General features: G+C 24.9%; 2 protein-coding genes across 8 annotated transcripts in view; both read right to left on the reverse strand.

Annotated features, from left to right (window-relative positions):
• LOC129972424 (NHL repeat-containing protein 2-like) overlaps window positions 1–1,468 on the reverse strand; it is a 32,304-nt gene extending 30,836 nt beyond the window's left edge. The window contains exon 1 of the mRNA XM_056086560.1: window positions 1,197–1,468. Coding sequence (XP_055942535.1) covers window positions 1,197–1,389 — 193 coding nt within the window. The 5' untranslated portion in view covers window positions 1,390–1,468. The remainder of the gene's footprint in view (window positions 1–1,196) is intronic.
• Window positions 1,469–6,945: 5,477 nt separating this feature from the next.
• The window catches only part of LOC129971441 (uncharacterized), a 33,730-nt gene continuing 25,924 nt past the window's right edge, over window positions 6,946–14,751 (reverse strand). For 6 of the 7 annotated variants that reach the window (XM_056085205.1, XM_056085209.1, XM_056085204.1 and 3 more), the window contains exons 8-10: window positions 13,256–13,432; window positions 12,297–12,365; window positions 6,947–7,925 (exon numbers count right to left, since the gene is read on the reverse strand). In XM_056085205.1, coding sequence (XP_055941180.1) covers window positions 7,870–7,925; window positions 12,297–12,365; window positions 13,256–13,432 — 302 coding nt within the window. In that variant the 3' untranslated portion in view covers window positions 6,947–7,869. Of the gene's footprint in view, window positions 7,926–12,296; window positions 12,366–13,255; window positions 13,433–14,751 lie in introns of all 7 variants that reach the window. The other variant, XM_056085203.1, reaches the window with a different exon arrangement.

Genomic DNA, 14,751 nt, shown 5'->3' on the forward strand with positions numbered 1-14,751 from the left:
TTTGCTATGTTGAAAGTGTACAAGGTCAGGATGGCACAGGTATTGCATGATATGTTGACTTAATCATATGACATGATATGTTTTTTATAAAAATATACAAAACTTGGTGTTAATACCAAATACCTTCATATCATTGTCTCTTTACGCCTTTTGTTTTTCAATAAAATATATTAACAAGATATCTATTGTTATCAATAGTTTAAATAGAATAAATACTATCTAGTTTGAGACACATATCTTTATATTTTCCCACTTGAAATACCAATGAAAAGATTAAATTTAGCCTCACTGAAAAACAGCTTTGAGATAACTTGGGGAAAATATGCAATCTTATATCCTTAACTGATTTGTGAAAAATTCTAACACACCTTTGAAAATCAGTCTTTCCAAAACACTTCTACAAATTCAGGCCTCACTGTGTGGTAGCAATTATCAAAGTTAAATGAGAAATAATTTGCAACAAATCAGATATCCTAACTAAATATACAACAGCAATAATTGGGCTAAACAGAATTATAATTTGTTCTGGCCAAAAATGAATACTAATAACTATATTATATAATTTCAAAAAAAAAATGAAGATTTAAAAGAAATTATAAAAATTCAATAGAGAATTTAGATAACTAGAAAAAAATGACAGCTATAAAACTTTTAACACTATAAAAGTATTAAAATTATGTATATATGTTATGAGCAATGTAGTAAATATAATATTCTCAATAATGTAATAAATCTATTTTATTTAATATTCACATGTATCCTATGCATTGATGGTTCTTGTGACAGCAATTATTTGTGATAAATTTTAATTAAGCTCAAATAAAAAAAGGCATATCTATCACAAATTTTAAGAATAACCAAAATAGAACATTTCCCCCTCTCTCTTATTATAGAAAAATACGAATTCTTCCATTTCGAATTTCTGGCATCTTTTCATGCATTGATAAAAAAGATTTTGTACAAAGCGCCTGCCTGTTGTTTTGGAATGTCATGTTAAAAAAAACACTCTGAAAGTATTGAATTCTAAAATAAAATACTGTAAATTGGATGTTGCACAGACATTTTATAGAATATTTGCACAAGAAAAATCGCCGGTGTTGAATATATATTCTCGGATCTTCAATTAAATGAAGAAATATTTCTTTATAAACCAATAAATTTGTCATTATAAAATATAACCAATTTGAAACGTTTACCTTCTTTAAAATTGTCGATTTTCAAACTCCGTGGTGAGTTAACAACTCTATCTATGTGAGAATAAATAATTTTTTCCCATTTTTCTGAGTCACGAATTAGTTCCGCTGTCTCCGTTTCCAAAAGAATCAATAATTCATCGCCATCTCCTTCATACAAATCAACAAGACAGGGATCATTTGAATTATTTTCCATGGTGAATATCTTTGGCGCTTTCAACTAAAGTATAAAAATAGACGGTCGTTACTGAAAGAGATGATATGATTCCCTCAAAATATTGATGGGCGTGGACTGTGAAAGGAGAGGACTGTGACGGACACACCAGTAGAATGGCGATGGACATGCCAACATGTTACTTTGCGAGTTCGAATCTCAACCCGCACACACTGTTATCAAATTGAAATAATAAATTAGAATTTTTTTTCAATAAATGAAAAATTCAACCCTTTCAGATAATATTCTGTTTCGGAACGATTCACATTAATTATCAGTAAGCACTTAAAATCAATTAATTTTCATTTTCTTGACCAATCAAAATGCCACCTTCAACGGAAGTGTCAATCATGCACCGGAGTATAGGGCGATTTAGCCAATGGGAAACAAGAATATTGAAACCTTCAAAACGTTGCGCTAATAATCTCCGCAATAGGTATAGGTTAAGTGTTTTCGAAAAACGATTTCCCGTAAAAAAAGGTTCCTGCTCAAGGGTCACGGCTCAAGCACACTCTATGTTCTTCATTAACGATAAATACAACCTTCTTCTTGTATACTCAATTTCAGCTCTTCATTTTCAACATAACTTTCATTAAATGTAAATTTCAGGAATTGAATAACTGAAGCTAATAATATGGAATTATTGAAGTGTGACTTAAAAATAACGAATTAAAAACAAGTTATAAAACTTTATCGACCGAGGTGATTTTTATAGGGTATTTTCTTACTCTCATAAATATAATTAAATTACAAAGTGAAATTGCAAATTAAATCAATAATGCATGCGTGTAATAGTTCTTTTAATCATTATTTAATTTTTTTTATTTAAAATAAATATACCATGGCTCTTTTGTCTAAAAAGTTATCAATCATTGCTCTACCAAACTGAGCTCTTTTTTTTTTAACCTTATGAAACTAAAAAATCGCATTAGGCTGGATAATATACATCATTTGCCACGGTAAATCTCATTATTGCTTAAAACAGCGATTTTGTACATTGGAAAAAAGAAAGAGAGAGAGAGAGAAGTTAATTGTGTATTAAACGCATACAAACGATTATTGTCCTATTAACTAAGTTTTCCAATGACATGCGTTTAATCTAAAGTTCGCCAATGACATAATAAGAACTAAAGAATATAAGTATTGTGTCTAAAGTTTGGTTGCATAGCAACATACATAGCAGAGTATCAATGATTTTTACATGTTACGATATTTAAAAATATTATATCAATAAAGCAAAAAAAAAAAAAAAAATTTAATTTAAAAGAAAGTATAATTCAAAGCCATAAAATTGGCAAGTTATTAGACTCTAATTTTTTAGTGAGACTCTGGGCTAAATTTGAATCAACATTCAAGAAAACATTTCTTTTAAAGCAATTTTTGGCCAAAATCATGGCAAACAAATAAAATTTTCTTGAAATTGATAATACAAACGACACTTGTAATCTTCTACAAAAGCAATTTTCAAGTTCCAATCAATTCAATAAGACATTTGCATTACTACTTCAAAAATATCTGAATTTATATACACCTTTACTGAAAAAAAGAGAAACAAAAGAAAATGTGTTGAAAAAATTTGATGAAATATAAAAAATTTAAATTAGCAAAATCATTAAAATGTCTTTCAAGAAGTTTTACATGATCTTTAATATCAGTTTTAAAATTTAAAAACTCTTTATGTTTCAGATAAACTTAAAAAAAAAAAAAAAGGAATATTTTGGTTTGAGACAAACTAATTTATTTCTAGAAACTACATTGCAAAATGATAAAAACAGTTTGTTTAGAATCTGTGGGGAGAAAAATAAACTTTATTATAATAGAAATATGATGCTCGTATAAAACCATAGTCAGGTATCACATCTTACTTTTTCTTTGTTTAATTTTTTAAAAAAGAAGTTGTGAATATTATCATTTACTTCGAAATTCAGTAATTTCAATATTCAGAACTCTACTAACAAAAAAATGTATTAAAAAAACTCAAACAATAACACCATCTCAGTTTCTCAATATTTTAGACGAATGTCTTATGAACCATATCCAAATAAGTATATAGAAAAATAAGAAAACAGAAAAATTTATTTCATTAGAGCAAGATTTTTTGATTTTATAAATAAAAAAAATTACTATATATTCAGTTATTGGGATTGGTACCTTACAAATTCAGCAAAATTATCCATTTCACTGAGTGAGCTTGGCTGATCTACATTTCTCTTAAATTCTAAATTTGCTTTACAGTACTTAAAAATTAGGTCTTGTTAAAGACTTTAAATGTAACAATTAATGTTATGATTTAAATGTAAAGATTTTTAATGTATCTATGTAACATTTTGTTTTTATCAACATTGGCTTTAAAAGAGAAACATTTTATAAGGATAATACTATGATCAAACATATAATTAAGATGACAATAAAAATCCACTAAATACTAAAAGTATCTTCTTAAAGTTAATCTTTCATTGTTCTTAATGCACATTATTAAATTAATCTTTAATGCATATTGTTAAAGAACTAGTCCAGTTGATTATGCAATATTTCATAGAAATAAGTATGAAATAATTCTATTTTAAACCTTAATTGTTGAGTCTATATGGCATATGGGTATTCTCCTCAAATTACACATAATCCATAAACACCTAAAATATTCTATAGATTCTTGATTGAATCAGTAAGATAGCACATTCCCAAAACAGAAGATTCATCTAATTATATATTGAAAAAAAAAATCAGTTAAGAGGTTAAATCATAAAATATTAATGTTATTACAGCAGTTAATCTATAAAAGAAACATTAAGTGAATACTAAGAGTTGAAATTTATAAAAGAAATGGATTAATTTTTCCCCTATTCCTGTTGTACAAGGTGTAATTTGAATATAGTAATAAAGAATTAGAGCAATACTGGATAGTTAAAAAATTAAGTTTAACATGTAGTCCAAATTTTGATGTTAAATGTTAACATTACATGCCAAAAAATTTCTACAGAGAAAGAAATTAGTGAACTATGTTTATAAGATTAGAATATGAATTTTTTTTATTAAAACTGATTATATGATTAACGGTTAATAATACTCTAATATTCACATGGACTATTTTCCTATTTTCAAGGCAAATGAATAATTATTTCAAGCTAGTAACAAGCTACTAATTACTAGAACATAATAAAATTGATCTAAAATTATCAATTCATTTTTACAACTGAATTATATCTTTATATAAATCAAACAAAGGTGCTAACAAAATTGTATGCAATAAATGTAATCTTGGTTTTTACAAATGTTACATATAACAAATATTTCAAAATCTTATTTAAGACTTGTAATTTTTTAAAAATATATTCATAATAACTTGCAAAGATATAATTTAAATACTTGTCTGAACTTACAAGCTTTGTTTTGAAAAACTATGCTTTTCTGCTTCAAATGTTTAATTCAAAAACAGATCATATTTATATGTTGAAATTTTTTTAATTGCCTGAATAAAATATTTTAAGACTTCAGAGATTTGATTAAAGGAAATTTTTTTCTTTAATTGCGTTAATTTCAGATTTTGAAGTTATTAGATCAAAATGATTGGGTCTCAGAGAGTTAAGAGTTTTTAAACAAGATAAATAACCCATCTCGATATAGTTGAATAATTACAATTTCCATTCAAATTCAATTCAAAAAGTGAAATATTTCTGATAATTTAGGCTTTAAATTCTTCTCCAGTTATTACATAAATTTAGCAACAGAAAAAGATAATGAATGAAACAAGTAAAGAAAGAGACAAACAAACAAACAAAAAAGATATTTATTATATTTTCAACAGGCAAACAAAATATAAATATTTCACAATAAATACAATTTGTACATTAATACAAATACCCTATGTCATAAAAAATTCACAATTATGCATGAGCATTCAGTGCAGCAATCTAACAGAAATAAATAGAAGCTTTTTCACATTAAAAACAAACAAACTCCATTCTTAATTTTAGAAGATGTGCTCTGCAACAATAAATACAAAACCATAATGAAAATGATAAAAATTAAAATTGGTGTCTATTATATTAAACACAAGTAGTTGACAATTTCATATTATTTTGCATCACTTTTACAAAATTAAAATGTAAACTAAATTGGTTTAAAACAAAGTAAAATGCTACAATTTTTAAAGAATATTTAAAATTAAGTTAGGATCAACACTATATATCACAATAATAAAGAGTAAGAAATACGCCTACAGGACAGAAGGTTATTAGAAAGTGAGATGAAAAAAAATTTGCAGAATTTAGATCAAGTTAAACAGTTTCGTTCAAGCTTTTATGTACTATTTATATATATATATGTGTGTGTGTGTCAATTCCTCTGAAGAACAGAATTATTTTTAAAATAATCAGCTTAAAATTGACTAAAAATTGATATATAAGATTATATGAAATGGAAAAAATGAAAGGAAGGGGGTATAGATTTTAGATCATCCAATATCATTTGCCAAAGACGGAAAAAGGGGGTATTTAAAATATATCAATTTTGAATAAAAATTTAGAAACAAGGCATGTATTTTCTGAGCTTGAAAAAAAGAAATCCCTTTCAAAAGATATTCATTTATATAAGAGTATATTGAATGATTCAAATAATTAAAAACAATAATAGACTACTTTTAAGAGTGTAGTTATTTCTGCACATTCATATTATAAGCAAAATTATTAGAGGATTGCTTTCTCCATTAAAAATCCAAATGAACTGCATAAATTAAGAGAAATCAGTTAAGAATGTTGAGGTACTATATATGTATAAGGCAAAAGTTCTTAGTACTTAAATAATAATTGAATACAAGACCATGGAGTAGATGATTTTCAGAAAATTTGTTAATATTATTAGATACGAATTTGAATTTTTTAAAAATCAAAAGGCACCGACTTTCAGAAAATCTGTTAAAATTATTAGATACGAATTTGAATTTTTTAAAAATCAAAAGACACCGAATTTTACCAAAACAGTTTTCAGAGCCTAATTCTCTTAAAATTTTGTGAATAATTGATATATGAATCACCTGATTTCAAACATTTCTCTTACAACCATGAAATAAATGCAGTTTTCATTCAGTATTTAACATTTTTTTAGAGTAGTTTTTTCATCTTTTATTAAGATTACATTATAAAGAAGCATAAAATCAAATGTATATATAATCAATAGAAAATGTTAAAAAACTTATTTGAAGCCTTAAATAAGTTTCTGTTGAATGAAATATAAGGTTGTTCCCATTTGATCCTCATAATCATATAGATTATGTAGGATCAAATTGCTTGTTAATAAACTCTTCTTTTGGTAAAATTGCAAAAATACAAATGAATAATCAGAAAATAGAAATCTAAACAAGTGATAAAAATGTCTCAGAAAATTTCAGCTTCATTTCTGAAATTGAAAAATAAATAATAAGTTAGAATATTATGTTTAAGTAAACAAACTATAGCATAATTAAATTAAAAGAGTTGAAAAAAAATAATACTTCTAAAAAAAAAAAAAAAAAATAGAGTTTTAAGTTAAAGAATACAACTTTTGCATAAAAATTGCCTACTATAAAAATGTAATTAAATTAATTGGAATCATTTATATAAAGATTAACTACTTAATTCACTCAAATAATTGAAGATATAACCCCATTGTTTGAGTTAAGATAAAAATGCACTCAAGACATACAGTTTAATGATTAGATAAATAAAACATTTTAAATAAGGCAAAACATTGTGTAATTATGTTTGTTTGAAATGGTACCCAAATACATTACTAAAATATACTGCTCTAAATAATAAACTTTAATGATTAAGAAATTCTTATTATTTTTATATAAACAAATTCAAATGAAATACTACTTAATTTCCTTTGTGTGTAGGTGCATTGAAATGTATTTTTGATGTGAAGTATATACGAGTTGATACAGGAGTGCACAGTCTGTTAACTGCAAACAACAATTTTGTTGTATAAATGCAATTGGTAAAAGTTCAAGACATCTGTACATTTTCATGCTTGTTTAAGGTCATGTGAATAATAATCATTATGAATACATATTAGTAATGTTTCTTTGTAACAAAGCATAGATATAATAAAGTAATCAAAATGAAAATATTTGTTATATTATACACAGTACCTTTAAATAATGCTGCACTGCTAAAAAAATGCTCCCAGATATGTCTAATAATTTGGAAAGAGACAGTAGATTTAAAATTTTTATAACAGTTATAAATTAATTTATTGCAAAACTGAAGAAGAGATATCATTGATATCAAAGGTGAAGTTTCTCACTCAGTTACATAACTTATTAAAAACTGAAAACATATTTATATCACTGTTCCTTTTGATATCTATTCAAATTTGTTTCATACTTTAATATGAAATGCTAGAAATAATAAACATAAAAGAGGATTATGCTTATTTTTTATAATGTCTAGAGCTTTTATATTCTAGAGCTGATGCTTTTCTGATTTAAGGAAATTTTTTCTTAACATCTTCCAACTCAAATTGTATTCTTAACCGTCCAGCTGAAAAAAAAAAACATTATATGACCTAAATAACATAAGAAATGAAAAAAGAAAGTTTTATATAATTGATGTATTTAAATACTAAAACTCTTTATTCCCCAAAAGTGTAAATTCATTGGCTCAAATTGTTAGTAACTCAATATATGTAAAAATAAGTTTAAATTTAATACAATTCACCTTTTTTTCTATTTACATCACCCACATCAAGATTAAAAAATAATCAGTTTAATAGTTTCTTTCTTTCATTTTTCAAATATGAGATTTTTTTTTTGTCAATATCAATTTTTCTTTATATAAAAGCTGTTTTAATGACAACTCATACCACAATGATAGAATTCAATTTCAGCTTTTAAAATTCAAAAAGATGCTGATTTTTCAACTAATTTTAGTTGGCATTAAGATTGAAATAACTTGAACACAAATAAAATTTCACATTATAACAAACTGAATTTTTTTCTTTACTTATTAAAAAAAATTCGAATAGTAAATTTGAATTAATTAAAATGCAAAGTAATTATTTTTCAATAAAATATATTTCATTATATATTAAAATAATTTTTTAAAAATATACCTGAAATAAATTAAAATCTCTTTATGCATGAGGTTGCAGAGATACTACATTTATCAATAATTTGCAAGGCATAAAATTAAATATGCAGGTGTTATAGGAATTAAAATGTCATGATCAAATATAAAAGTATCACAAGTTTATTCAATGATTCAATTAATAAAAACTACGTTTTCAAAAACAGTATTAACTAAATTTTTTAACTATATATTATAATATATAGTTAATAATACATTTAAGATTTTATTTTTAGTAAAACAACATGAAAAGACATAAAAGTGAATAAAAATTTTGTGCATATCTTGAACATGCACAAAAAATGTCAAACTATCCAAACTGTGCATAGTGTATAGTTAAAATGGCAAAGTTATTATACAGTTGTCAATAAAAAAAAAATGGAACAAATCTCTAATTTCGTTATTTATTATTGCATCTTCACAAAATTGATGTCGATAGAAATGAAATAAAAGAACAAGTTTGTTGAGATAGACAAACTGATTAACGGAGTTAATAAATATACACTAACATTTTCCACTATGAAAATCAAGATTTTTTTTAATAATTCAATTTAATATGTTCTTTTATTTATGTGTTTTTTGTTTCATTTCATAATTTGCAATAGCTCTTGAAATATACTCAATTTTATTTGCTGAAAATTCCATCCGTAAAGAGCAGACCCACCGGGGACTGTACAGTAAGTAAATCTCAGTTTGTTAACAGCAAAATAAGGCTTTTGTTGGAAAGTTCATAATATTAATTTAACATTGGAAACGTCACTTTCCAAAACCTTACAACTCTCAAAATTATCATCAGAATTCTATAAAAGTTTATTGAGAGGTTCAGTTTATTACGATAAATCAATTCACTGAGAAAAAATTGATATCTGTTTTGGAAAAATTATGTGTTAATTAACTCGGTTAATCAATTTATCTGTCTCAATAAAACTGTCCCCTTGAACCATTTCCATCAACATCCAATTTATGAAGATGCAATTATAAATAAGAAAATTACAAATGTTTTTTTTGTTGTTGTTGTTGTTGAAAATTGTACCAGAAGATAAGCAACATGGGAAAACTGATGCAAGCTAAAAATTCTTTTATTGTTTCAGAATATTTACCTAAATAGTTTTTTTTTTTTTTTTGAGAAAATGTTTTATTACTCTAAATTGTGAATTCCAACACTTTGTTGGAGAAAGAAGAAAAAGAATTCATGAACCAATTATAAATACTCAAGTTTGAGAGTCATTTACGATACAAATAGAAAATATCATTAGCAATTTTTTTTTTAGTACTTAATTTTTAAAAGCAATGAAAACTTAGAGTCCTAGTAAGTTAAAATACTTTTAAACTATCATGTGAAAAATTCTGAGCTTGAAGATAAAATTATAATAGAAAGGATGGGCTAGCATAAATAGTAAAGGAACATCTTTTTACACAGGCCTTTTTTAGGCCAGACCACAAAATTTGGATTCATGGGGAGATGATAATAACTCAGAAATTAGCTTAGTCCTTCCAAGCTTCCATACACCAACAGGAAACACTAAATAGTTTGATTTAAACAAGTGCAATACACTTCAAGTCTACATTTGAATCGATGAAAGAATTCAATTTTGAATCTAATACCCACTGCTTCCAAGGATATTCTATCAACAATGCATTTTAGTACCTTTACCTTTTTATTTTAGTACTTTTAATACACCAAGCACTAAAATAAACCAAGTATTTTAGTACCTTTACCTTTTTTATTCCAAAAGAATGAATGGATTTTAAATGTTACTATTTCAAATATTACAATTTAGAGCATTTTAATTGCTAAAAAACTGACCCTCTGATTATTATACAAAATGTTCTTTTACAAATTGAAAAGCAAAATATAAAATATACTCAATCACGATCAAGTTAATTTTGAAATCTAAAATTCCTAATTTGATATTTTCAAAATCAGAAAATTGAGATATTTTATTAATTCTTAATACAATGTAAAGTTGCAAAAGAAAAAACTGTTGAAATTTTAATAGAGCAAATTTGCTTTAATTTTCACAAATAAGAATATAAAAAAAGAACTTTCATGAATGTTTGTATATATGTCAGAAGAGATTCTTCAAAGTTATTTAAGAATTCAATTTCATAAATACAGTAAATATAATATAAAAAAAAGAGAATGCTTCCATTATCTGCATTTCCATTTCAAAACCTTTTATCAGGATAAAAGAAATAAAATTATTCGATTGTGTAAAAACTCATTTGCATTCTTTTTTAATTAAAAAAAACAAAGAAAACACAATGGCAAAGTATTTTACAATTTAAAAGAGAATTTAATGTTATTTTTGTTTTCTTTGATTCAATTGATTTTTTTAATATGTCAGAATGTATTGTGTATTTCTGTGTCAGATCATTAAAATTTAATATTAAACAGACAAAACTAAATATTTTGGTATCCTTCTTTGCCTTTAATTATGTTATTATGATTATTGATGTCATTCAAAAGATTTATGTTATGCTGAGAAAGAGCAATGATTTAAAATACTTCTCTCTCTTAGTTTTGACATTTCAAAAAAAAAAAAAAAGTGAACCAACTTTCTTATTAAACAACAGAGTTAAAAAAAATTGAGAAACATTCATAAATTATTATATTCAACCTAATACATTAATTTTGTACATATAAAAATTAATATAATTCTAAAAAAATAGTGCATTAAGTGATATATAACCAATAAGAGCACTTAAGCTTGTATATAAAAAATATAAAAATATTCAAATTGAAGTGATCTGTGATAGAGAAGTCAATGTGGAACAGTTAAATAATGATACTTTAGGCATTTCATGCTCATATCATCTGCTGTAGATTCAAGAATTTAGGAAGATTTCTAACAGGAAATATGATTTCAAAATACAGGTATAGATTTTAATTCATTTTTTGCTTTCTTAAACTTTGAATAATTATGTAGTAATGGTAAAAATCACAATTCTTAATACAGCAAATAGATTGCAAGAGTTATTTCTTCTTTTCTACCCTAATTACTTATCAAAATAATCCTGATCAATTTTTAGAATCTATGAAATCTTTCAATGAAATAAAAAATTTATTTTTAATCCAAAATTCTTATTGTATTTATATCAAGTCTAAATAGGTTTTGAATGTAATGCTGCATTTAGTTTATTCATAGATTATTGAAAATCAATAAACTGTTTTTCTTTCCCTAAAATTTCTCCAATTTACATAGAATGAAAGAATTAAATTTTATTGAAAATTCACAACAGCAACCAAAGTAGCTCCTGAAACATCATATCCACACATTTATTGAATAGAAAAAAAGATATCCTACTTAATTTGTAATAGAACCATTCCAATGTCTCCTGTTTTAAAATGAATATTTATCATTAAAATTTTCAATGAATTCTTTTGATTCATCAATCAGTTGACAACTCATTTGTTCTTTCATGGCAGAATCTGATTGCTGTAAATTAAATTTTATTGTGCATTTTTAAAAATTTAATTGCTATTTAGAATACTTAGAAGTAATTTGCTATAAGTAAAAAATGCTTAAAAATGTTTTAAAAAATAGCAAAATTGGATATTGCTAACTGCTCTATTTTTAAAAATTTTACTAAATGAAACATTAATCCTATAATAGCTCATTTACTAATTGAGTAAGAATAAATAATGACTAATCCTCTCTCGTGTGCAGAAGCCTAAATGCCACGATTTTCTAGATAAAAAAATGTTCTAATCATTTTTATAAATTACCTATCATTTTCCAAAGTATGGAACACAAATAAGAAATTCAGAAGATAAATATTTACCAAGTGGCAAATCATTTCTAAATTTCCCTCTTCCCAATCCAAGAGGTGGAAATTCATGATTAAAAGCAGCTAAAAAAATAAATAAATGGTTTAATTTTAATAAATTAATGAAATTTCTAGAAATATATTGCATGAAATATACTGCATTATATAATTTTTAATGGAACCAATTATAGTGTAAGAACAAAATATCGAAAGAATAGAGTATTTTTGTTTATATGAGTATAAAAATTGCATTATTACTTAAATGCAATTTTTGATTAATCTTCATTTTGCTTCATAATTAATTTATAAAACACAAATAATTTTTTTATTCTAAACTTATGTTGTTCCTGTTTTTTGGTTTATATAAAGGCATTTAGGATTATTTCAGAGTAGCCAATTTGACATACAAACAAAATATAATTTGATAACTATTTAAGTGCTATTAAGAAGAACATTCTATTTTTCATTACGTTTAGGAAACAGTTTCACAGTTTCTTGGGGGAAGAAGAACAAATGTAGTTAACTAATAATACCCTTTTTATCTTATCTTTTTCTGATAAGAGAAATATTTCAATTTTAAGGCACACTTTAAAAGCTTTTTTTCAATTAAAATCAAGGCCAGGTACTTTGCATAGCCGGAATAGGAAGGCAAAATGCAGGGAAAAAAGATTGCAAGAAAATATTTTGAACTTATATCATTTTGGATCGGAATTTGTTGATACAACATTTTTGGTTTCAGCACATGCGCAACTCAAAAATTAAAGTAAAGTCTGAATTCAAATGATTAAAAAATAATTATTTTCAGAAATATGGATTAATTGAAATTATTACATATGCTTGCAAGCTCATAGTTAAAAAAATACAATTTTCTTTTCAATAAAAGCTGTATTACCACTTTATTCAAAATGGCTATAATTAGTAACATCAAAAAAAAAAGTTACCTAACAACCTTTAGAAAAAAATTGTTCAAATACCTGAAGCATCACAGTTGCCTGTAATGAAACTTGTATTTGCTCTGGTATCGTTTGCCATCGAAATATTATTCATCTTATTACTTACAACTGAGCTGTAACTGTTTAGGGTCATAGAACTTTTATTTGTTGCTGGAAGAGAGTAGATATTTGCAGCAATTCTTGATATAGGTATTCTACCTAAAATAGCACACAAGTTTAATTTGGACTTTGGAAACACTTCAAGGAGAAAAGCTAAAAAATAACTAAAAGAAATTTATTGCAGTAAAAGCTATTCCGTTTCAAAAGAATTAAACTGAATTTTTGAAACAATCTGCATGCAGTTCATAAAATTAACTCCCAATAATAAGCGATTTTTAACAAAAGTGACAATGGCAATTTATCTATTTTTCATAATTACTTTTCTTTTAGTTCAGATTTTGATATGAATATAGACATAAAAATTAACATTAAGAATGAATAATTCTAATAAACATAAACTGAAAAAATAACATACAAGGTTAAGAAAGACGTTTCCAATTTATTCATTACTTTAAATCTTAAATGAAAAGTAACTTTTTCACTCTTTAACAATTACTTGAAACTGAAATAAACCGTGTATGATTTTATGTCATTACCCAGATATGATTTTTCTTGAAACACTCCAATTGAATGATTTATTGAAAGATACAACAGTGAACTTCATATAAAGCAGTTACAAATAATTTTTGCCATGATGAAGGAAATTTTAAAAACTTTTAAAATTAAATCATATGAGACAGATTATAGATTTATATAGCTATATTTTTTCACTTTCCTTTTTGCAAAAATATCCAAAATTAAGTTGAAATTTAAAGAAATGACATTCTTCTCCTAACCTGAAATAAAATCAGAAATGAAAAAGAGTAGAACTGTAAAGTTTTCAATTATATTTATTTGATGATGTAGTGGTAAATATATCAGTTTCCCAAATGAGAAGAAATTCTTTTCTGATTTGCAGTTCCATTCAGAGCAGCTTCATTTTAATCTCATCAAAATTAATCATATAAGATCTTGAATCAGTCTGCATGTAGATGTGGTTAATAATAAATACAAAACACCATCTCCTATAATATTCCATTCTATTTTTTTTTTCTCTCCCAGTACCAATTTCTCTACAAGCAATTTAATAACAAAAATTCAAACTTCAAATATGTTTACTGCTTTTTAAATTTTTTTATAAAATAATGTTTGATTATAAGATGCTTAACAAATCATTTAAGGATGTACCATAAATCACAATTCAGTTTTGTGATAAAATATTTCACAGTAAATCTTGTTAATACTTTTAAATAAATTATTTTGAATTTTAGGCTAATTCAAATTAAATTTCTACACAAACAATTATTTAATAAATGAATATTTTCTTGCTGTTAATGGCATGTTAACAAATGTAAATTTTTACATGCAAGAATGAGCTATAAAATCATTACTACTCTGAACATGCTAAAAACATTTCTAAAAGGCACTTAGTCCATTTC

This window comes from Argiope bruennichi, chromosome 6 (assembly GCF_947563725.1).
Source record: "Argiope bruennichi chromosome 6, qqArgBrue1.1, whole genome shotgun sequence".
Lineage (NCBI taxonomy): Eukaryota > Metazoa > Arthropoda > Arachnida > Araneae > Araneidae > Argiope > Argiope bruennichi.